The sequence below is a fragment of the Paramisgurnus dabryanus genome, chromosome 20, assembly GCF_030506205.2.
Source record: "Paramisgurnus dabryanus chromosome 20, PD_genome_1.1, whole genome shotgun sequence".
Lineage (NCBI taxonomy): Eukaryota > Metazoa > Chordata > Actinopteri > Cypriniformes > Cobitidae > Paramisgurnus > Paramisgurnus dabryanus.
In genome coordinates, this window is record NC_133356.1 from 9143717 (window position 1) to 9169497 (window position 25781).

The 25781-nt window shown below is 37.2% G+C and overlaps 1 protein-coding gene across 1 annotated transcript in view; it reads left to right on the forward strand.

Moving 5' to 3' along the window:
- Nucleotides 1-25781, forward strand: part of dntt (deoxynucleotidyltransferase, terminal) — a 141496-nt gene that overhangs the window by 75964 nt on the left and 39751 nt on the right. Inside the window, exons 9-10 of the mRNA XM_065296264.1 lie at nt 18476-18724; nt 20677-20760. Coding sequence (XP_065152336.1) covers nt 18476-18724; nt 20677-20760 — 333 coding nt within the window. The remainder of the gene's footprint in view (nt 1-18475; nt 18725-20676; nt 20761-25781) is intronic.

The window sequence follows — 25781 nt, forward strand, 5'->3', positions numbered from 1 at the left end:
ATTTAACTTTGTCTCAGACGCATTTGAGGCGAATAGCGAGTGTTTTTTTGGAAAATGCGCTGCTTATATCGTTTCATTCGCATTGGCCCACGCTAGGATGCGTTTCATTGCATCTTTGCGTTGACTTTGTATGTAATCTACTTGCGTAAATCGTTGAACTCGCATCTAGTGTGAACCCACGGTTAGAGAGGTATAATCTATCAAAGCACCCACCAAAATATTTTATTATAGAAATACCTAAAAAAATCTAGAAATACAAAAAGAAATGGTCTCTTTTAGAAGAAAGTATACATTTTCATTGTCATTGTATGTACGTTTCTTAATTAAATTGCAATCCAAAAATACCTGATATCAAAACCATTGTCATTTATTGTTATTAATAGGACAAAACGTTTTGAGCAAGGAACGTGATGCTTCGTGTTTGGTGTGTACATGTATAGATTACATACAAAGTCAATGCAAAGATGCAAATGATGCGATTGGGTGGCGCGTTGACGCGAACACGCACTATTCGCCTTAAAGTTGAAAATGTAACTCAAGCTAAAAATTTGTCTGACTCAACTTTATATCCAGCATGTAATACTGAGCGAGGAACGCAATGCGAATACACGCTTCGCCTTTGGTGTGTACACCCCATTAGGGTCAGAAGGATGGTGGAAAATGTTGTATGTGTCTGTTTATGGCACTCAAAATTGTACAATAAATTAGATTTTATGGATTTTAAAGATAAATGTGTGAATGAATATCTTGTGTAGATGTTGTTCCAGATGCCTGTCTGAAAGCATTATGGTTATAAAAAGCACAGTGCTGTGTTCTGCTAAAAGCACATTGATCTGTCTGAAGAAGATTTTCAGATGTGCTGAAGTATGTCTGTCTCTCGCTTGATTTCATTGACTCATTATTTCCATTATTCTGCCAACTACTGGGGAACGGACATGGAGGTCAGATGATGTTGTTGTTGAAAAATCTTTAATGATCACTTAAGACAGACTATAGGAAATCTCTTTAGTAGACAAACAACTTCCCCTTTGCGTCTATACATGTCTGTGCTAAAGTCTGTCTGCATGAATAAAGTGTTTGCGGAAATTAGTAAGTTGTGAACGTACAAAGTGACCCAGAGATAAAATGTCTATTGTTTAGGAGATTGAATAATATTACATTTTAGAGACTAAAACCACAAACACCCCATAATGTTTTAGAAACATTGCAATGTTAAACTTACTCAAAATACCTCTTGCAAAGGAAAATGCTTGAATGAAATCAAGTTTAGTGTTTTACTTTTTAAAACCTGTGCAGCCCATGGGTAAAATCTCAAGCTCACTGAGCAATAACAAACCTAGAAGAACAAGCCTGTACAGTCTCCCAAAGGCTCTTCTTTTCTCTTACATCCTTCAAATAAACACCCTGTACAGCACATACTGTACATTAACAACAACATTCAACCTTTTCCCAAAATCCTCTAGACTCCATCCGCAACAGATTCTCTCAAAACCCTTTCTGTGTGGATGAGAGTCAAATGCATCCACCAATCAGTGCTCAGACATCACAGGAGGGATTTAAATGTCGCGTCTGAGTGAAACATCAAGCGGTTTTGCTCGTAGTGTGAAACTGAGAAATGAGGGAAACTTCTGGAGTCTTCTGGAGGAGATTTATAGCTTTATTGATGAACTGAAGCAAAGCAGTTTTAGAGGTGAAGTGATGTGTTTCTGAAAGATCGAAACCCTTCAGTTCACTGTCCATTGTGTTTATATTCCTCTACACTAAAGTCTTTGTTGTTTTTTGTCAACTTGTAGATTTCGTAGGTTTTCTCAGTTTTATTTGTGGATGTCAAGTGTTCTTGCTATAAAATGCATTAAATAAAACATAGGTTTGATGGCACTAGCCTTACAAATATTGTCAGGTTCAGTAGTTCTTCTTGAAGGTTCTTCTTGAAGGGCAAATTTGTAGACGTTTCTTTTTAATTATAGATTTGCTTCCTGGCAAACTAGGAAGTCCTGGAAGATGCCAGCTTTTAATGTATTGTATTTTTTTGTGTAATATACTTTAGATCGACAATGGATAGATCTGTGCATGTGCTGTATGAAGTTGAAAGTAGTGATAGACCGATATATTGCAATGGCCATTTATCCGCTTATATTTGGATTTTTTTAATTACCGACATTGGTTGATTGTTATTTCTGTTCCTTAAAGGGGACATATCATGAATATCTGACTTTTTTCATGTTTAAGTGCTATAATTCAGTCCCCAGTGCTTCTATCAACCTAGAAATTGTGAACAAGATCAACCCAGTAACTTTTGGTGAACCATTTTCTGCAAGCATGTAAAAAATTTGGTCATTGAAATTTGGCTCCCCTTGTGATGTCAGAAGGGGATAATACCACCCCTTAATCTGCACTATCCAACCACAGCACTGCCATTTAGTGCAGAGATCAGCTCATTTGCATTTTAAAGGACACCCCCAAAATGGCACATTTTTGCTCACACCGACAAAGTGGCAATTTTAACATGATATTTTAAATTATCTATATGGTATTTTGAGCTTAAATTTCACAATCCTAAGAAATATGCACAATAAATAAAAAAGCTCGATGCAAAAGCCGCTATGCCACCTCTGTCAAAAATGAGATAATGATATTCATCAAACGTACTCAGTATGTATTATATGTTCATCAAATTATCTTCGCTTCAAATCCGCTAAATCTCTGCCTCAGAATACGCTATATGCCACGTTGATTGGTTAACAAAATCCACTAAACACCACGTTGACTTTGTGCACTTGTCCTCTAAAATGGATTAGGTGAACAATGATGTGCAAAACGACCGTGGATCACATTCAAACTTGTCTCCCTTGTAAGTGCTTGGACCTGAATACAACCTGTTTGGGTGATTTTCACGAAATCCAGATTTAGAAGGTGTTTTTTTAAAAAGCCCTTGAAGCCAAATTTTTGCAAATATAAGATTAAGGTCTGAAGTTACTATAACCATTATTTTTAGAGGATTAAAAAATTATTTCCTATATAATTATTTAAATTTTTTAGATTATCATTATCAAAAATTATCATTACCGCAGCATGATATTACATTAAATATATGCATTTACAAACTCATGTTTTGGTAATGAGAACTAAAAAGTTGTCTAGGTACTATGACAAACAAAATTTCAACTTTGAGTGTCACAGTCAATTATGTCCCTTACAACAATTTTTTTTTTGGAAAATGTTAGTTCCTTTAGGGCTTAAACAATGATTGAAAATTGTTGTAGAGGATGAGAAAATTTGTCTTGGACACATTTATATTCCTTATTATTGTCTCTACATTTACCAATGATCACCAAATACCACATGTTTCTTTACTGTAAGCTTTTTATTTTTTAGATTTTTTAATTCTAAATATTTCCTTGTCAAAGAACCCAAATCCAGTCATGGACACGTTGCGGTAATGACAATTTTCCCCTTAAATGTGGAAAAAAAACAAAATTGGTTTGTATGATGCCATTTGAAATCATGTGCAAAATAGTACATGAAGAGATGTTTGTAACTGTATGCTTCCTTTCTATGCATTTACTTTTTTTATCAAAATGTTTCATAACACCTCATAAGTCTAATTTCGCGAGAATCACCCGTTTGCGGCAGTCACATGGATCACATATGTGGTTCTGTTTCTTCATTTTTACACTTTGACTTTCATAATTTGCAATGTTTCTAGATGCAACTTTAACGATTTTGCAATTGTTTACTATGTCTTGTCCAAAGAAGTGGATTTTTTTTTAGAAGTAGAGGTTTTTGCCACAAAATCTTGCATGCACTTAAAAAGTTTTGCAGCTAAAGGTGATAAAAGCGACATTTGTGAAAACAAGGCATTTAAATGACTGACTAATAAACTTTTCATTGGCATTAAAGTGAAATTACTGCTTGACCACTAGTTAAGAGTACAGTGGTCCTGTAGCTCGCTTCGTAAAGCATTGCGCCAGCAGTGCAAATGCCATATGTTTGGTTTTAAAGAACATGCATACATCTTCAATGCACCAAGTCACTTTGAATAAATCATCTGCCAAATGCTTAAATGTAATGTAGTGTACAGTGAAAGTAAATGATGTTTTTTGTAGCTTTTGAGTTGACATTTGCATAAAATTTAGACAGCACAAATGCATGCTTTCTAGCGAGTGAGAGTAAGAATTAACTAAATGTAATCTTAAATTGTCCATTTCTGTTAAATTCACGAACCATGTCGTGGTTGCATGTTATTAATGCAGGGCTTTAGGATGTATTAAAATGTCTTTATAATTCATTAATACGGTTTGTTTACTCTGTTAGTCTAAAGCAGCACATAAATGTAATTGTGTTTCTTTAAAAACATGTTGTTTGCAAAGCTTAATGTTTTAGAGGACAGACTGGGTCATGTGCAATGTTCAGAGGTTATCACAAACATGTGCAGTCATTTGGAGAGAGAGAGAGAGAGAGAGAGAGAGAGAGAGAGAGAGAGAGAGAGAGAGAGAGAGAGAGAGAGAGAGAGACAATAGAGTCTGGACAATAAACCCAAAGAGATGCAAGAGATAGATGAGCGGGTTTGAGCGTGTAAGAACGATGAAACGAGCAGTGTAGCCACCTGTCACCCTACAGGAATGAATGTGTCGTGTGGGGAGAGCGAGTGGGAGGTGACTGAGCTCATGATGGGTTGCCTGTCGCCCTCTCTGTCATTTCAGAGATTAAAAATAACCCAGTGCCTCACGCTTTTAACACTCTCTATCTCTCTCTACTCTGCTCTCCTACCTTGTTACTAGATGCTGTGTCTTTATCAAATTTCAGACCTGGATTCAAATCTGGCCCGGTGTTCTTCCCCTGAGGAGTAATCTTTAGTCATCTTAGTTTGAATGCTGTCCTCCAGCCTCCAGGGGGCGATGGACAGCCGTGATTAAGTGAAGCTAAAGAAGGTCAATTTTAAGTCGAGTAACCTTGTCAAGCTGGATCTCACCCCTCGAGGCTCATGTATCGTTTTAGTCTGTGTGTAAATTTGACAATGACATTTTGTATAGGAAATATTCAGGACACAATCTGCTGAAGTTTATCTTATACAAAACAAATTGTCTTTCGGTGCCCTGGGCAAAGTTAGCCAAATGTCAATACCTCCACGAAGCATTTTAAGCAAAAAACTGCTCATTTCCATACAATAAAAGGGAATTTATAATGTCAAGCTTTTTCGTCTTTTTAGAGTCTGCCATTGTAAATTATTTAATTTTATTTTATTGCATGGAAATCACCTCAGATGTTCTGAAGTGAGTAAATGACAGGAATTGTTTAACCAAAAGTAAAAATACACTAAGGACCAAATTTACTTAGCAAATAGCGTGAGAGCACAATTTAGAAAAAGATGCAGACGGGAGTGGAAATTTCTGTCTGTAATTTATGGCATAGCTGTCAACCCTCCCGTTTTTCCTGGGATTTCCTGTATTTTTCCATGCTATCCCGCCATAATCTCGTTTAAATAATTGCCCATATTTTTCCCGTATTTTTTATCTTTCTATAAAAACAATCCAGACAGATAGCTCTAGCGAATTTTTCACAGACTCAAAAATCAAATTTACATAATGACCGACATAATTTAAATATTACATTTAATTATTAAATATTGACATAAAAATAATAAATTGACAATATATAGCGTAGCATTTCCTTATATGCATTTTTGTGAAATGCATACAAGGAAAATCACTTGAATGTTAACATTTGCAAACCTTTGAAACTCTTACAAATGATAAACTTTCCCTATTTAAATTTGCGTATTAATCCGCGAATCACATGCGAGCCGAACCGTGGGTCTTGATCCGTACGGATCAACTGCGATCCGTTACACCACTACTTTTAATACACATTTCAAGAAGCTATTATTGTGATGTGGATACTTGTAATACGGTGATTTATAATGGGAGTGTTTTTTGGTCAATAATAATGTAAATTATCCAAGCAGTCTGTTAAGGTTTATTCCTGGTGGTAATATATATCACGTGTTGAGCTCCAGGCCTCAAGAGGGCGATGGAAGGTTGGTGATGAATTGGATGTAAAGAAGGTCGATTTTAAGTCATGTAACCTCTTCATGCTTCATGTCACCCCTCAAGGGTTTTCTTCCATTCTCTGTGTTACAGCATCACATCACTGTTTTATTCATCCAGCCTGCTGGGAGAGAGGGCAGATAGAGAACATCTGAAGAGATATGTCCTTGTAAAAAGATGCTGCTGCATTTTTGGCTACTTTGAAAATGTTATGCTTTCATGTTCCTAATCAAATTTTTATATTTCCCATAGATATTAGCAATCAGACTGAGCCTGAATGCAAAATAGAGTCAATATGTTTGCGTGTTATGTTTCGGTCTATTGCTGTCTAATACTTAAAGAGCACCTATTTTATTGCTAAAAGACAACATTATTTTGTGTATTTGGTATAATATGTGACCCGTCACGGAAACCAGGGGCACAAGTCGGCAGCACAAGTTTCGAGAAAATGAGAATCAAAGTTTTTTTTTTTTTACATTTGTGATTTTCGTTTATTGCAGAATCTGTTAGTTGAGATCACTAAGAAGCCTCTCCATGTTTGAGATAGCAGTTTATGTATATTTAAAAGTGTACATTTTGCGGTTGAAATAGGCTTGTTTTTCCAGAGATTCTAGCGTGCAGCGGGGGGCGTCATTGTCTGTGTGTATATTTACATACTGCATAAGCTTGTGTTTTTGCCTCCGCCCCCACAGGGAACAGCGTGACTACTGAATAAGGATAGTTCGCCCAAAACTGAAAATAATGTCATTAATGACTTACCCGTATGTCGTTCTAAACTCGGAAGACCTCCGTTCATCTTCGGAACACAGTTTAAGATGTTTTAACTTTAGATTTAGTCCGAGAGCTTTCTGTTTCCTCCATTGAAAATCTATGTACGGTTTCCATGTCCAGAAAGGTAATAAAAACATAATCAAAGTAGTCCATGTGACATCAGTGGGTCAGTGAGATTGTGGTGAAGCATCGACAATACAGTTTGGTCCAAAAATAGCAAGAATTACGACTTTATTCAGCATTGTCTTCTCTTCCGGCTCGAGCGTGAAGTCACGTGACTTGTAGTGACGCGCTGCCCTGTTCCTCAGACATGTTTGCTTAGTTTTATTTATTTTTTTCAAACTTATAGCGTGCGTCTCCCCAGACTGTAAATGAAGCTCGGGCGCACAAAACAAAAGAAAGATAAAAGAAGCTGGGGCGGAACAAATAACAGTCAGCCGCATCGTACGTCAGCCGCGTCACTGACTTTATGCGGCGCCGCAGTCGGATGACGTCAAAGTACCGCGAGAGCTCTTCAAGAAATACGGAGTAGTTTAATTTCGACTCGCTCTCGCGGTACTTTGACGTCTTGCAGCGCAGCATGAAGTCAAACTCATAAGTTACACAGAGACCCTATTTTAAATACAAAATTTGAAGGCGGGTTCATGTGTTTAACGGAACGCAAATACCGGACTGTAATCTGATATACCCTTACATGTTACGATGTAAATAGTCCTCAAATTTTATATTATATTGTATTACCAGAAGTTCATGCGAAATCTGATGTACTAATAGACTATATATTTCACGGATTATACGCATTTGTGGACAAAAATCATTGGATGATTCACACAACTGAAACAGACTGGATTCGATTTGTGATCCCCACAAAGGTAAAAGTCCTGTTCATTTTTGCATGTTCTTCATTCGGACTTCTGTAATAAAATACTACATATGATGCTAGAACATCTGTAGCCTATCTCAAAACGGCTTTACAGGGGGTATGTCTTAGCTAAATGAGATGTAAATGAGCCCTATTGTCTCTCCAGCCAGGGAAAAGGGAAAGTGTTAACTTTTTTCTTTCTCAAATTTGTCAGCATTCTCTTTCTTGAATGTGTTACATTCAAATGGCCACAACTTCTCCAAATCTTATCAGATTTCCATGTGTTACACATCGTTAGAAAGCTTATAATAACTCAAAATGCCCCAAATCCGACTTGTGTCCCTACTTTCCGTGACTGGTCACATATGTGTTCACATTGTTTATGGTTAAAAACACATTATTTTCCACATACCGTACATTTTTGTAGCTCCAGATTTCACTCTCTTCCTGAAATGCACAGATTTGAAAAGCTCTGTGTTCCTGATTGGCCAGCTAATCTGTACCTGGTGATTAGCCTGAATGACGTCAGCCAGAAATGTGACGCTCCTTACAATGTTTGAAAGATTTGGTTAACTTACAGGCTGTGAGTCTGAAGCGGGATGAATTATGATAATGTCGTTCTTGTCTACATCACCAATCCCAGGAAGAAAACTGTTGCCTACAATCTGTGTGTTTGTTGTAGTCCAAGAAAAGAGATTTACATTGAAGACGATAAACCACGTCATTGTTTACTTTGGGGTTTGTTCCTTTTGCATATCATTAACATGTAGCCTACTAATACACACTTACACACCAAAGAAAATTTTAAAACGTGAATCGTACAATAGGTGCTCTTTAAAGGGATAGTTCACTTAAAGGGACAATAAGTAGGATTTACCCCCATCTAGTGGTGAAATTGTATTTTGCATTCAAACGAATAGTGCTCTCTAGTGCCTCGCTTTTCCAAATGTGTGTTGCAACTACGGTAGCCGTTATATAATCACTGATCTCCTGGTCCGTTTCAGATGGTTCACATGTTCTGAATAAAAACACGTTGTGGGAACGCGTTGGTAGGCTAGTGCTTTTTGTCTCTCTCTGCTATAATAGTTTATCAGTATGACGGAATGATATGGAAGCCTCCTTGGACTTACCCGTTCAATGTAAGTAAAGAGAAGAAATTCAAAGCTTACAAAGAAAAGACAGCTCACTGGCAGAGGTCATTTTACACCAATGAGGACATATTTATGAATAAAGACATTGATTTTGATTAATAAAACCCTTAAAACCCTACTTACTGTCCCTTTAAAAATGAAAATTCATCATTTATTCACCCTCATGTTGATCTAAACCTGTATGAGTTCTTTATTCTGTTAAATGCAAAAGAAGATATTTTGCTAAATGATGGTATGCACACAGTTGATAATACCCACTGACTTCCATAGTAGGAATGCCAATGGGTACCGTCAACTTTGTGTTTTCCTTTCATTTAGCAAAATGTCTTTGTTGTTTGCTTTATACATCATTATGCCAATTCAACGCCATTTTAAATGCGCAGAGTATCCCTGTTTCAGTTCCGGTTCCATTCGACCAAGTGTTAAGATGTCCATTAGAATGGATTACAGACGAAATAAACCACCCCTCTCAAACCAATTACATTTTTAATCGTTTTGGGTTTTACAGGGGTGTTTACATGGGGCATTTTCATTCGGATTAAACGTTTAAACCTGTTGTGTGTGGGTGAAGCACTGTTGGCTCTGAGACCTCAATCATTTGACAGCGTTGGGTCAGTGGCTCTCTATTTCCCACTGGTCGAACCTTTAGCCCTTGGCCTTCAACCTTCAGACAACAGAACACACAAAGACCCACAGACTCATTCACTGTGGAAATTCACTGAGCTCACTTCGTTACAGAGAGATTTTACACCTGCTTACTTTTTAAACAGGTGCTATATTTTGCTTTTGTTTGGCCACGCTGACAGGTTTGTGAAGAGTAACTGTGCCTTATCACAATTATTTGTTATAATGTGTTTTCTACAGTATACCAAGAAAGTTACAAGATGAAAACCACTATTTTCTGTTACAAACTTTCACATAGCATCTTTAGGTTATAATAACATTAAAAATTCAAATTCATAATTTGATTTTTAAAGATTTATTATACTTTTTTTCCCCCGCAAAATGCAATAAATCCATGCTACGTTTTTTAAATGCTATAAATCTATTCAATCTATCTATAAATTTGCATTCATCTTTGCCATGTTATTTTCATTTAGTTGACTAGTGGTATACAGTGATAAAAAACATTAATGACATTAATCAAACACTTACTTTGTAATATTAAAAACACTGTCATTGCTGCTGTCATCCTTGGGACGTCGTCCTGAACTTTTTTGACAGCGATCAGCTGTAAAATGTTTTGGTCCTGCTCGATTTTCGTTAACTTTAAGTAAAATAATGGAACGTTTTCCATAAGATCCCCTGGAGTCAATGTGTTACCATGACAGAAGCTTGATGTTGTCGTGTGGGAACAAGCAACAGCCGGCATTTTTCCTTTGCCCGAGTGCCTCTCATGTAAATTATTTGATTTTGATGGCTTACGTTTCTTCTCCACCACAGAAAACCACCACAAGTTTATCAATGTCATCAAAAGTATTATTTTGTTTTTGTTTGTTTGTTGATCACAAAGTACAAACTAGATGAGGAAAACAAGGATTCTGTATGTATTCAAAGCGCCGCCCTTATTGTTTACAATGCATGGAATGGTGCGCTGTGATTGGTTAAGCAGATTGATTGCATTCTGCAGAGAAAGAGGACTGGCGTTTGTCGTGGTTTGGAAAAAGGGAGAAAAGATGACAGAATAACATGGGGGATATTGGATTTTGCGTTTTTAATACTGACCTGATACAATACTGATTTTGCTGGTAACTTATAAAGAAGGCGTTTATCGCGTTTTGGAACCAAACTCTTCATTTGTTTAGTCACCTGAAATGCAAATAATATATTTTAACATTGATCTTATCTTATAATTTTAAGTAGACAATCCAAGTAGAGAGTTCACATTTATACTCATAACATTACCATAAATATAAACTCTTAGTAAATAATATATTCTATTTTAGCTTACCAAGCTAAAAAAATCATAGGTCTGTTAATTTAACTTAAAGATATTTCAATAAAATGTAAGAAGACATGTGGGCAGGTCAGTTACTGACATTGAAGAGAATGTATGTTAATGTTAGTCAAACTCTTGACATGTTTATGTCAAGACATATCATTTATATACAGTCTGAAGTACAGTATCTCTCCGAATAATGACACAAATGACAAAGAAACTCTATCAACACTATTAGTATTAATAAGGTTCTAAGCATCTTATGAATTTAGGGAGGCCAGGTAGCCTACATATAATACTTTGATAAGAATTGTCCATGCTTGTGTGCTTGTGTACGGTATTATTTCAGTTCTGTCAAAAGCATTTTTCAGATTCAGAAATGAAGTCAGTGAGGTGTAATATCTGCACATTATTCACTGTGATCTGCTTCCTGTCTAGGAATCATTCGGTGTAGTTCCCGAATCAAAGGCGTCACAGTTCAAACGTGTTGTGCAAACACAAGCTAATCTTTGCTCTCGGGGCAGCAGGTTTGAAGCCTCCACCTCTGACTCATCAATGTGACATTAGATCAGGCATCGTCATGGCGACAAACTTTTCCATGTCAGATGTGTCAGCTTCAAAAGAGCAAAAAACTTCAAACGTGTAAAAATGCTGAAGCATCACAAATTGTTTGCAAAAAAACATAAACACTTGCTGAAGTGTGCCACCATATTCCTGTTCCTGCAGCTCAGTTGGTGCTAGCAACATAAAGGTCAGCGGTTTGAATCCCAGTGACGCACACTGATAAATGTGTAGCTTGAATACTTTAGATTGAAGTGACCTATAGGGCCCTATCTTGCACCCAGGGGAATTGACTTTGTCAGTGACGCATGTATCATTCGTATTTTGCACCACCGCACAGCGGGTTTTTCCCTCCACAGACGCACGTCGGCAAATTAGGGAATGAACTTGCGCTCCCTGGGCAGTTCAGCGCAAAAAAGGAGGCGTGTTCCGGTGCAAACCATCCCTGATGCTATTTTCCAGTTTCAAAAAACAGTTGCGCCACTGACCAAAAAAAAACTAGTCTAAAGTCAGTGGCGCATTGCACGTGGTTCATTATGCTACTTTAAGGGCGCATGCTTGACCATAATGTATAGCGTGCACAACGCGCACACACTTTACTTATCTAATCTATACAGACGCAACAGTTATTTTTGCAAATCATAAATTGTTACAATAAAAAATATTAACACATGAGATAAGGGAAATCATTGTGGTGAGCATTGTGGTGATAGTTTTTATTTATTGTGTGGCTGCGTTAAAAAAATTCTCATGCAAATAACGATTAAAATATTTTCATAAGTTTTTGTGTGGCTGTATTACGTTTATTTTATGTAAATAATAATTAAAATGTTTTCATAAGAAACCTTAATGTATATGAACTGGATTTTTAAGTGCACTTTGGGGTTGGACTGCTTGCGTTTCTTGGGTCCGATTTCAAAGCCCCCAAACCCTTTCAGCGGTGAGGGTGGATGCAGCGATGTCCTCTGCTGGCGTCAGGTCCTGTGTAGAGGCAGATGCACCTCCCTTTACACAGCGTGCCCGATTTATGCTGGCAAGCTTGGGATTCCCCCGTCTCCTGACATCATTGTAGCGCTTGGCGCAACGTCCTGGGGATGCCAGCTGATGAGACAATTGTGGCTATTTCCTTCCACACCTGTTTAACCTACACTGATTTGGGCGAGTTTCTTCCATCCCCATACAAAACAACTTCTCTGTCTTTGACTGCTCTTACAAGAACGTGGGTCTCCTCGGCTGTGAACCGCGCCTGGCGTGCGCCTGGTAAATCCGTCATAATAATAGCAACCCGCCATGGAACTTGCGCCCTTGCTTTTAAAGGGAATGTTGGATAGCGTTCTGATTGGTTTATTTGACGTTACGCCCAAACCACACCTATGAATAATAAACCTACTTCAGACCAACCCCTTATTGATTTGCGCCTGGCGCAAGAGTTATTTCTCCCGCCGGGAAAATAGCAACAGCGCCCAAGATCCGCCCACAAACTCACTTGCGCAATGCGCTTCGCACTTGCGTTTCAGATCGTTAAAATAGGGCCCATAGTGTCAATACACAGCAAGCAATTTAGCTCTTTTAAGATATCTAATAGCGTCCAGACACAGCCCAGACGTCTAGGCTGAAATAAGGCAAAATTTGGGCTGTCAGTTTTAAATTTAATAGATGTCTAACCATAGCACAAAAATAAATAAAATATATAATGAAATAAATTAAATCAATTGTACCCACTGTTGACTTTGCTTACATGAATATCTTACATAAAACCGAATTTAAGTTTATTTTAGCTAGAAGTACATTTAACCTAGACAGTGAAATGACGGCTACTGCATGCTTGGTAAGATACATAAATGTGAGTATATGGGTTTTGCTGTCAGGCTGTTTGATGATATTAATATAGCGGATCATCTATAACTGTCATCCTGTAACATTTTAATAAAAATAGTTGGATTTGTACTGAAATATTATTCAATCATATCCAAGATTGCAAGAGAAAAAAAATGCTTAACCAAAAAAAGTCTCACCTTCATTTTGTTCCAGACCTTTATTGATGATGATGATGATGATGTTATATAATGATATTTCATACAGTACTGACTATAGCTGAACAAAACCTTCAATGTAAAACTCTTATATGACTTTTCTGTCTAATACGCGTCACTCTGATCGGTGATCCTATGAAAAGATTACAATGAAGATGCATGAAAAATTCTCATTTGTTGGAGTTTTGTTATTTAGTTAATAACACGAGGATATTTGATAATAAAATGTTTATTTTGTTTTGGGCTATTCTGTTAAATGCATCATGTTTATGTTGGGTTTAACTAGATTATTTGCAGTTATTCTCACTTTGTAATAACACTTTAGTTGAAACTATTTAAAAGCTAAAGTTGATAAAGTTAGACCCACATCTTTAAGATTTTATTTAATTCAGCACAATTGAATGCATTCAACAGAGTGGATTTTACTGGCGGCTGAATTATATTAGCGAGATAATACAGATCGAAATGCCTCTTAATTCATTTTTAATGAGATGAATAGCAAGCATTAAGGGCTGTTGAGATGTTTCCTGATGAAATAATGATGGTCGTATCGTATGTGTGGTGATTGTAAGCGGAGCGGTGAGTTTATCTCTGAGACGTTCACTGTAATTGTGTGTGAAAACAGCTCTCATGTCACAACTGCAATGCCAAGAAAGCTTGTGTTAACCTTCACAAAAGCTTTATCGCTCCCAGGGGCTCATTTGTGTTTGGTGTATCTGTGTGTGTTTATGAATGAGGCTCCATGCCAGTTTATATTCTTCTGCCACAGTACACGCTGTAAATACATACTTCACTGCTGATGATGAAGTACATACTTCTGGAGTTTCGCATTGACCATGGCTTCATTCATACACACGTTATTTTTTCACTAGCTGTATCTTTCAGACAAAGGTCTGTTGATGTGTAGTTCAATTAAACGGCAAAATAAAATCACCTGTGCTGGATGCCAAAGAATGACAAACAATTAAACAAAATGAAAACTAAAATGAAACTATATTCTCTTAAAGAGCAACCTATGATGTGCTAGGGATTGTGGGAAATATTTGCTCCAAATATGCACCATCTGAGCACCTTTATTTTATGACATTATAAGTGATTAAGAATTGAAATGATAAAGTCAAATGTATTTTACTGATGGCTCCTGAACCTTCAACCATTGAAATTGTGTCATAATCTTTAATATGAAGTCAGACGTGGGTTTATTGAGAGATATTATGGGGATGATTTTACAGTCATATGGGGTACTGTACATATATTTGGATGAGGTTCAGTCCGTCTGACAGTTATTACTCTTTAAGATAACTGTGTAAGATTTATAGTCTGTCAATGTGATATAGTAGCTCAACATTTATTACATGTGCTGCAATTAAACGGACTATCTGTAATGTTAATCGTCTTAATTCTGCTTCTGTCAGTCACTGGAGAATCATAACAGAAATCAATTCACAGAGCTGACTGAAGCTTTTCTTCTCTTTATATACACTCATCTGTCCGTTTGTCTCTCTAAAACTCTTCATTTATTTGTCACTGTCTTTTTGTCTTTATTTTTACCCAGCTGTTCTGTTCTTATATTGTCATTAGTGAAGGATTACTTACAAGATTAAACGCAGTGTCCTGCACCATGTGTGCTAAATGATTCATTCATAAGTACTAAGACACATCGTATGACCAGAATATAACACACTCTTTTGACCACCCAGAATATTCTAGAAACAGGCAGAAACATCCAGATCCATCTGTCAACAATACTCTCTGACTCTCTCTATCTCTAGCTGTGTTTCCATTACCTTTCAAATCGCGCAAATAAAAAGCAAATTTATAATTAGCAACAACTGCATTTAGGCTACAGGGTTTGCCGGTTGCAGACGAGGTAGGAGCTGAAGACGCAGCCGTCAAGTCGGAGAACTGCTGCTTGTCGTATAGTGACGTGTGGGCGTGCGGGTTTCTTTATTTAATCGTGAATGGAGTGAATTAGATGGTGAATGTGTATAAAACAAAAAATTTTAATAAAAGTTGCAACCAGAAACGCTTTTATTGAATATTTTGCAGTTTATACCGTACGAAAGCCTAGATTATTAAAATGCCAATAGTATTTTAATAGAGTTTCGTCTTTCGCTTTTTTATTTAATTTTTTGTAATATACAAGAAGCAATATGAGCATACCTGTCAACATTCCCTATATCCCCGGGAGCCTCCCATATTTTACACCTATCAACCAGTTGCCAGATCTTGTATGAAACGCATCCTACTCACACAATAGACCAGTGTTTCTCAAACTTTTTCAGCCCAAGGACCACTTTATCTTCCAACTTTTTTCTGAGGACCACCTAACAGAATCCCACTCAAACACGCCCCCAAAAAACAACAAAATAGGAAGGATAAGCTAAATTTAAGCTTAATATGCAAATGTTTCAAGTCAAAAACAAATTTTTTAAACACAAATGCAGTGCTATGTTCAGAAATTATTATATGATTTTTATTTCATTGAACAAGTAAATGTGAAATGAGTTACAGCTTAATATGAACAACAAACTGCACATATGAAAAATAAACTGCAGTTAAACATAGTATAACAGCCTAGGTCCCACTTAATGTCATTCCAAAGAGCCATTAGTTTAAAACTGAGGTGGTGGGTATATGAAGTTTATGGCTGTAACTATAAAATGCTAAAAAAAAATTGTTCCCCTTAATGTCCAAAATCACTGAAATTACAGGGATTTTACACATGAAACAAAAACTAGTACATTACAAAACTAATAGATCTGGGGATTTTGGCTGCTTTCAGTTGACGCTTGATCCTTCTTTTGACTCCTCTTTGGTTTAGCTACCGATCCATTTTTACGTTATTAAAACAGAATGGCAAGAACCTGATATCACAGTTTTGCAAGTGCATTAAAAAATCTACTTAAATAAGTGACGATTGTATAAACACTTGCCTAGTTTAGGTCACCTTTTGTCGGACCACTGGGGGGGGTTTGGCGGACCACTAGTGGTCCGCTGACCACACTTTGAGAATTACTGCAATAGACACTTCATACAATTTTGAAACCATTTTGACCACAACCAGGCAACCTACAACTCGGTTGCGCTGTTGATATCTGCGCAGGAAGATTACGATTGCTTTGGTCGTTTGTCCAATATATGTCCAAATACGACCAATAGATGCATACTAAATTAGCGCATTTAACGCCACTAGGTGAAACTTAATATATTAAGGCAGGGCTATTCAAATCTTACCCTGGAGGGCCGGAGCACTGCATAGTTTAGCTCCAACCCTGATCAAACTTAATCACCTGTGATTTTGTAGTGATCATGAAGACTTTGATTAGCTTGCTCAGGTGTGTTTGATCAGGGTTGGAGCTAAACTATGCAGTGCTCCGGCCCTCCAGGGTAAGATTTGAATAGCCATGTATTAAGGTATAAAATTATATTTTGGGGTATAAACGATTTATTTGAATAAAAGATGTAAAAGTGATGACAATCTGCTGTAAATATCAGATCAGGACGTACACTGATTCAATAACTGCTATGCTACGTCATCTATAATTGTAAAAAGGCATTGGCTTTCGTGTGTCTCATGACCGATTGCGGTTGTATTAAGTTACTCCCGCTAGAGGACACTAATGCCTTAATACGTCACTTTACGCCGTAATAAGGTGCTTGCACAAACGACTTATGAGGTTGTTACTTATGTTTTTGTAGGACAGTCTCAGATGGGGGAAGTCGCATCACTTTAAAAAAATTGCGTTAGAAAGCTCAGGTGGTGCTACAGTGAAAAAACTAAATATAGCTGCAAATTTAGCAACAGCTGGATGGAGAAATGTTAGCACTTAGTACTAAAATTTTGTACTTTACTACTTTTAGTAATTAATACTGTAATGTAATTACTTTTTCCTTGATAAAAGTAAAGTAAGGGATTACTCTTATAAAGTAAGGGATTACTCTTATAGAACTATATTGTTCTATAAAGTGCTCTTCTGGCATACAAATAAAGTTCTCATTTTTTATTTGCTAAAAATATCACCATGTTTTATTTTGTGCCACTATACGTAGTCTGTAACTACTCATGTAACAGTCTTTAAATAGGGAAAACATGGAAGTGTTGGGTGGCTTCTAAATTCATCCCTGTTTGGATCCTATAAGAAATGAATGGGGCTAGGATAAATGCTAACACATTCACGACAAAGATTAAGTGTACCCATTGAAAAAAGATAGTTATGTATTAATTTGTCTAAATTGAGGTAAGAACATAGTAAAATATTGAAAAATGTTGGTGTTTTCCTTTAAGCCTATCTTTTTATAATTTACTAAATAGAATTTGGAAAATAATTAGTAATAAGTAATTAAATATTTTGTAGAGTAATATAATTACATGATTAAAGATGTAATTAGTAACTAGTAATTAATTACTTTTTTGAGTAACTTACCCAACACTGCTTGTCACCATAATTTTTGGAATGACTTATCACAAGACAACATAAACATCGTTTATGGAAACAGTAATTTCGCAATAATTTTTTTTGAACATTTAGAAAATAATGCTAAAGTTTTTGTTATTGTCTAACAGGACAACGCAAAATCTTTAGTGGAAACGCAGCTTCTGTCACTGTTTCACCCTTTCTGTCTCTCCATCTCACTCTTTACTGATGGCTGTTTAGATGTGAGGTTAGAAATGAAATCATTTTATTGAGATGGTGTCCCGCCGCTATACGATCCAGACGTATAATTTAACATGATTAGTGTTTTTGTGAGTTCTGTTCTTTACTGAAATGAGGGCTTATTCAGATTTTTGTACCTAGTTGAAGCTGTGCTACAGTGAATAGCTCAATGGTTTGTTCATTAGAAGGACTTTTGCAATCACACGTCTTTGTTGACTTCATTTAATGAAGTCACATTTTGGTTCTCTTTGTTCAGTGTCATTTATTTCAAATAAATTATACTGCGATAACAAATTATTATTTGAATAGATTCATTTCACATTCAATTATAAATAAGTACTGTAGGTAGTCCCAAAAAACTGCATCTCATAATAATAATATTAAAACAATAACAGGAAATAAACAGTACCAAACATTATTAAATGAACGTGTGTTTTTCTCCCTTTATCCCAGAATATCCTCCTATACTCAGACTTCCAGGAGTCGACCTTTGACCTGAAGAAGCTGCCAAGTTGCCGGTTTGAAGCCATGGATCATTTCCACAAGTGTTTCCTGATTGTAAAGTTAAGAAGAGAGCAGGTGCTTGATGAGAGAGAGACGGATGAGGAGAGACAGCGGGAATGGAGAGCTGTACGTGTGGATCTGGTTGCTCCCCCTATTGAACGCTTTGCTTACGCTCTGCTTGGATGGACCGGCTCAACGGTAAGAAAAACTACAGCTACAATCAAACATCACTTCATATACATTTGCTTTTTGTGATGAGGACACGTTCTGGTATTGATGGTCTTTGGTCTTTAAAATCGATCTCCTATAATAAACAGTGGAAAAGTTATTTATTAACTATTTATTAAGATATTTAACATGAACACACTTCTCTTCCCCAACACACCTTCTCTTTTGTTACTGTCCCTAAAATCTCTTATTCATAGTAGAATGACTCTAGGGAGTGAACAGAGACAGATACAGTTTGACTTGAGCGGTTTATAGACGACCCCTAACCTTGGGCCATAGCTCTGATGTCTCCTGAGTCAGTTCTGCAGGACGTCTGGTCCACGCGGACGCTCAACCTATCAGCTGTAATTACATTCTTCTGTTAACCGCCTCCTGGGTTCGCCATCCCATGATGCTTTTCAGCACCCTTGGCATGCGTGCGATCGACCCAGCCATCACCGCACCGCTTCGAAAGGGAATGTAGATAAAGAAAGAGCAGAAAAATGTCTCTGAGGCTTATCATAATTAATAAATCATACCATTCACTGAAACTAATTAGCAGTTCAGAATACTATAAATCTAATTTATGCACTCATTCATTTATTCATTCTCTCTCTGTCCTCATGTGTTTTTGGATATTTCACAGCATGTGCTAATAGTGTTTGTTTCTAGATGAAATAGCCGTGACCTAAAGGAGCTTAAGATAATGACAGAAACATTTAGACTCGTGTTTGTTTGAATGAGGACATTTAAATGGGTCTGCTGGTCATGATAAGTCTCTTAAAAGAGATTCATGTTGCTAAACACAGAACAACAACAGCGGGCTGCATTAATATTGTTTATACAGGTTAGGTCTGAATCTCATACGACTGTCCGACGCATGGGAATTTTACAAACACGAAAAATAGGTGTGGGAGAAATTAAGGTCAGAAATTTGTGAATAGATAATACATGCGCTGCTTTGTAGATATTAATGTTTTTCATTATCCTATCTTGTTATTAATATGACCATGCTGTATTTACAGGGCAATGTAATCTAATGGCTGTTTCCAAGCACTTTTAGGCTGAAATAAAGCCTCTTTTCATTTACATTATAAAGCCAAGTATATCTATTTTAATGGTCGCGGTTGCGTGGCGGCTTGTAAAAATAGATACAGTGGTGCGTGGATGGGTTGGGGCGGGCCAAATATTTCATAAAAGTGGGACCTGCGGGATGGAAAAAACCCTGACCCATGCATCACTGATGTACATTGTTTGTCATTTCAAAATACGTGCCTGCTGCATATGCGTCAAAAGTTGCGATAAGCTTCACATCGTGCGTTCTCAAAAAAAGTCACCGCCCACCACTGGCTACAATGTGCTAACACAGGGGTAGGCAATGTCGGTCCTGGAGTGCCGATTTCCTGCAGATTTTAGCTCCAACCCTGATAAAACCTTGGCTACATGTAGGTTTCAGGTGACTTTTTAGACCTTGATTAGTTGTTCAGGTGTGCTTGATTAGAGATGGAGCTAAACTCTGCAGGACATCGGCACTCCAGGACCGACGTTGCCTACCCCTGTGCTAACAAATACACTTTTAGAAAGCTTTTGGGTAAAATTAACCTGTCAGTCAGTGGCCATGGGTGGGGCTTTGTTTGTGTGACATCACATTAACAGGAAAATCCTTACAGCATGTCTAATGAGACTGCTTTGGTTTAAAAGGGATTAAAAAAGGAGGAGTGGGTGGATTTTTTCATTGTATGGTTGTTGTATTCACATACTGCCAACACACATCTATGTCTAAACACCCTGTAAAAGTGGATTTTGCATAATATGTGCCCTTTAAGATATTTTTAGTCAAGACAGCTCAAACATGCATTTTAATATATGACTAGACTTAAGCCCTGACTGGGAAACCACCCGTAGGAGTTTAAATGTGTTTCTTTCTATCATTTTTTTCTTAGCTGTTTGAAAGAGATTTGAGAAGATTTGCCAGACTGGAAAGAGGAAAACTGTTGGATAATCACGCGCTGTATGACAAAGCAACGGTAGGACACATTCACCTCACACATCTCTTTATAACCACAGGGGTAAAAACATTCATCCCTCACCATGTGTGGACTCACACTCTTGTTAAAATACTTTTATTTATCCCAGTTTATTGATCAAGGTGGGATTGCCTGTTTGACCAATGATAGGGTGACCGTATTTTAGTTTTCAACAGTGAGGGCCAGAGGCAGACGAATACTCAATATGGACAGCATTTTCACATGGTCTCACAAAGTACAGTCAGTTAGTTTACCAGGGGCTGATTTTAGGTAATATTTAATTTTAATAGGGCTCTTAAGTTTTAACAAAAGTTTGAAGTAAGATTACATCTGTTAGGGGAGACGACACCAATGTATTTGCAGAAGCGGCCCCTCGCCCCCATCCAATTCTCTCAAGTTTTTGCTAGCAGATAAATTTTACCTATTGTTTATAATTGTATTATAGTAAGTCTGATAAAAGATTCATCCAAATAAAATAAATTGTTTTATATATTTAAAAAATACAAATATATAAAATGTACACCCAGGTTATAAGTACACTACCATAATGTATTTAAAGTGCTCTTTTTCCATGCGCTTATTTAGTACTTCATTTACTAGAAATTCTTCTTTAGTTCTTAAGAACATATACAGGCAAGTGTAGTTTTTTGAGAAACCATGCATTTTTATCAGGCATATATTAAGTACAAAATTAGAACCTGAAAATAGAGCACTTTAAGTACATTATGGAAGTGTGCTTTTTTCATCTGGACATTCTGTTCACATACAGCATTGCAGAACTTGCTCTGAACGTTTATGTTAAAGGTATAGCGGAGGATTTTCTCGAATTTTAGAAAAGAACCGCCTTCTCCACTTTTTAAAAAAAAGCAATTGCACAATACTCCTGATTGACAACTAGGAGGACCAATAGTCTTGATGATCCACCCGGAAAAAGAAAATCCTCCGCAATACCTTTAAATAGGCTAGACATTTTATCTTATGAATAGTATTTTGTGTTGTGTTTGTTGCACATTTGATGCCTTGATGGCAGGGCAATAATAATGAAATGCATGGCTCCCCTTGTGATGTCAGAAGGGGATTATACCGCCCCTTAATCTACATTATCCAACAACGGCACTGCCATTAAGTGCAGAGATCAGCTCATTTATATTTAAAAAGACACACCCAAAAATGACGATTTTAAATAAATTATCTATATGATATTTTGAGCTAGAACTTCATATACACTCTGGGGACACAAAAGATTTATTTGACATCTTAAAAAAGTCTTATGAGATGTCCCCTTTAAGATTTATTGCGGTACTCTGATTGAGATGCAGTTACTTTGACCAATGTTTGCGTACCTGACCGCGGTGGCGTGCGAGAAGGCGGGACCTAAAGAGAAAAGTCAAAGCAATGCAAAAACACACAGAATGAATGACGACTGTAGAAAGCAAAAGCTCAATCCCAGACATTTTCGATTTAGAAATCCAGGCCAGACGCATTTTTAAGATCCAAAAAGTCACATGTCCGGGAAAAATAGGATGTATGGTCACCCTACCAATAACATGCAGTGAATGGGACAGAAAGGACAGTTCAAAATATAAATTTTAATAGTGGCGTGGAAAGACACAAGATTTCAGATTTAAGTTCTATTGTAAATATTAGAGTTTCTTCTAAATATGAATCTTTTCTGCAATGCCCAAAAGCATTTTGAATAATTTGACCTCGTTCAGAAATATACAAAATGGATTCTGTTGTGTTTCTGATCAAATTATGAGCTTTTTAAGATGATGATTAATGCAAATTGCCTTTCTAATTGTGATAATGCACATTAGAGTCTTGTATGTTAAATAGTAGCTGCAAATATTATCATGCGTATGCTGCTGAGGTTTGCCAGGTTCATTTAGAGGTTTGCATGATTTCCTGAGTGCAATAAATTGTTGGTTATTGTGTTCTGATAAAAGAATGTTTTGCATAGAGATTTCATCCATTAACACGTTTCCACACATATACATGTGCCGTGCACACACTCTTACGCACACACATAATATGCGCTGTAATGGGAAAGAGGATTGGAAAAAATACAAAACTGATTGAAAAATAGTTTTTCTACAGAGGTGCAAATTAACTGTGGGGTGCAAATGATTTCCCTGTTCCAGCTTAAAATATATTGCCTTTTCTCCAACAATGACCAATCAGACGCTCGCTCCCGAAGGGGTGAGGCAGGCTTAGTTATGGCACTCGCCTCATATTAACATGCATTGATTTTCCTACAATTTTTCTGTAATGCAGCAATCTGTCAAAGTCGCCCCACAACGGTGGCTGTGACAGCTCGGCGGCGAGCGTCTGACAGACAATCAGGCCGGACTCCTCGGGAGGATTTCATCAATGAGCCAGTGTTAATATAATGCATCCTGTCATTGCTAGTCGTGAGGTAGAGAGACTCCAATCACTCAATTTCTGCCTCAGATGGAGAAAGATTGATAAATGTGTGAATCTGCAGCGTTGTCTCTTTCTAAACTTTTCTTTTAACTTCTAATAGTTCATGATAATGTCTTTCCCTGTAAGGCCTTTAAAGTGAAATTGGTACGGTTACTTTAGAGCAGAAATCACATTTGCATTATTATATATGATGTTCTGCATTAAAACTGTATTCTCCTGTTTCTTCTCAACCAAATGCATAGAAAAAAACATATGCAGTGGCCATCTGGAAACTCACTTCATACATCACATCACATCTAAATGTTTTCTGCTTTGTTTTGTCATTTCAAACCTAACGTTAACTGCATTATATTGAACAGTGCAGTAACTTAACTGTATGTGAATCAAAAATTCAGTCCAAATGCATTCTGATGTTAGCACAGCTCACCAGACGGTCTAAAAACTAATAATAAAGACTTGCTGTATTCAGTCATCACATGCTAAAGAAATATTACTGTGCCGTTCACACTTGTTATTCAATAATTAGTAGCTTATGGGAGCTGTTTCGTCTTCAGTGACAGAACTGGATAAATTTGCATAAGTGCTGGGATGTAATTGGTATAATTTGAGCATGTTCTGTTATTACCGGCCCTTCATCATTCTGTAATGTGACACAGCGTCTCTGCCCAAAGAGGAGAGCACTGAACTACAGTAAGTTAAAGGATTAGTCCATTTTCTAAAAAAAATCCAGATAATTTACTCACCACCATGTCATCCAAAATGTTGATGTCTTTCTTTGTTCAGTTGAGAAGAATGATGTTTTCTGAGGAAATCATTTCAGGATTTTTCTAATTTGAATGGACTTTAATGGAGCCCAACTCTTAACAGTTTTAATGCAGTTTAAAATTGCAGTGTCAAAGGACTCTAAACGATCCCAAACGAGGCAGAAGGGTCTTATCTAATGAAGCGATTTATCGTCTTCCTCCAGTCCTGTGACGCACCAGCGCAACCTCACATAATACGTCATCACGTCAATAGGTCACGGATGACGTATCGAAACTACGCCCCAGTGTTTACAAGTGTGGAGAAAGAGGACCGCTCCGACGTTGTTGTATGTGGAATTATACTAATTAATGTCTTTGTGTCAGTTTATTGTTTAAAATGGTCCGCAAATGTGCGTTTCATATATGAAACACGTAACCTTTCGACGTCATTACGCAATAACGTGAGGTCGCGCTGGCGCGTCACAGGACCGGAAGACGACGAGAAGTTGTGGTTTAAAAGTGCATGTTTTTTATTTTTCTCGCCAAAAATGACAATCGTTTCGCTAGATAAGACCCTTATGCCTCGTTTGGGATCGTTCAGAGTCCTTTGAGGCTGCGTAGAAATGGCAGTATTAAACTGCATTAAAACTGTTACGTGTTGGGGTCCATTAAAGTCCATTAAAATGAAAAAAAAAAAAAAATCCTGGAATGTTTTCCTCAAAAAAAAAATAAAAAAACATAATTTCTTCTTGACTGAACAAAGAAGACATCAACATTTTGGATGACATGGTGGAATTATCTGGATTTTTTTTTAAAGAAAATTGACTAATCCTTTAAGATGGGCTCACACTACAAGATTTTCGGCCCGATTTTACTGGTGAATGACGGACCGTTTGAAATGGTGACTGCAAAACAAACTGCTGTACGTGTCCGGTAGACAGCAAAGATAGAGAAACGGCTGAAACTGAAACGGTCTTAGTAAAACCCCCATGAAAATGTATGATGACCAGAGCGAGTGTAGAAAACTGCTTGCGCACAAGCTATCAAATGTAAACATTATAAATAATACATGTGTCACAATCTCTATTCGTTTCCCCGTGAGATGACGTGAAAGCGCTCTTCTTAATAATAACTTGTAGTTTGTGATGTGCCATGATCCTCTAATCTTGTAGTGCGAGCATGCTTAAGATTTAAGAAAAGAAAATCTGTCAAGATTCTGGATTGTGTCCTGCCACCAGATTTCATAATCGGCCAGGATTTAAAAAATCCTGTAGTGTGACCCTGGATCAGAAAAAGTCCCAGTAACCTTGTCAACTCAAGCGTTGGATGATTAGCTGGTGCTGCCAAAAACACTGCGCCACCCTGTGCTCACATCAGCTCATCTGTCACACAAAAAGGAAAAGCATAAGAGAACGAGAGGCAGAGATAGAGTCAGGAAGCAGATGAAAGATAAATGTAAACTGGAGATTTTCACCGAAATGAAAGTACCATTAGCTCAGCGGTAGCCAACGTTTTTACATTTAATGAAGCGTAAGAGGAAATGACCGATCAGAAAAGCTTTTCTCACACTCCACCAGATAAACAAGAGTGGAAGCAGTGAAGTGTAGAAACGCCGGGAGTTTAGTGAGAGCTATTGATCTTCATTAGCTTGATTAGGACTTTAATTGGGCTTTGAGGTGAAAGAAGTGACCACACTGTTAACTGACTCCATTACTGGAACAAACCTGACCTCCGTCGAATCAAACCACTTACTTTCAGAGTGAACATCAAAATTCATGATGAGTGTGTCTGAGGATCACAGATGTGTGATTGTGTTAATATTGTACACTAATGGTTTCATTTACTGATCCACCG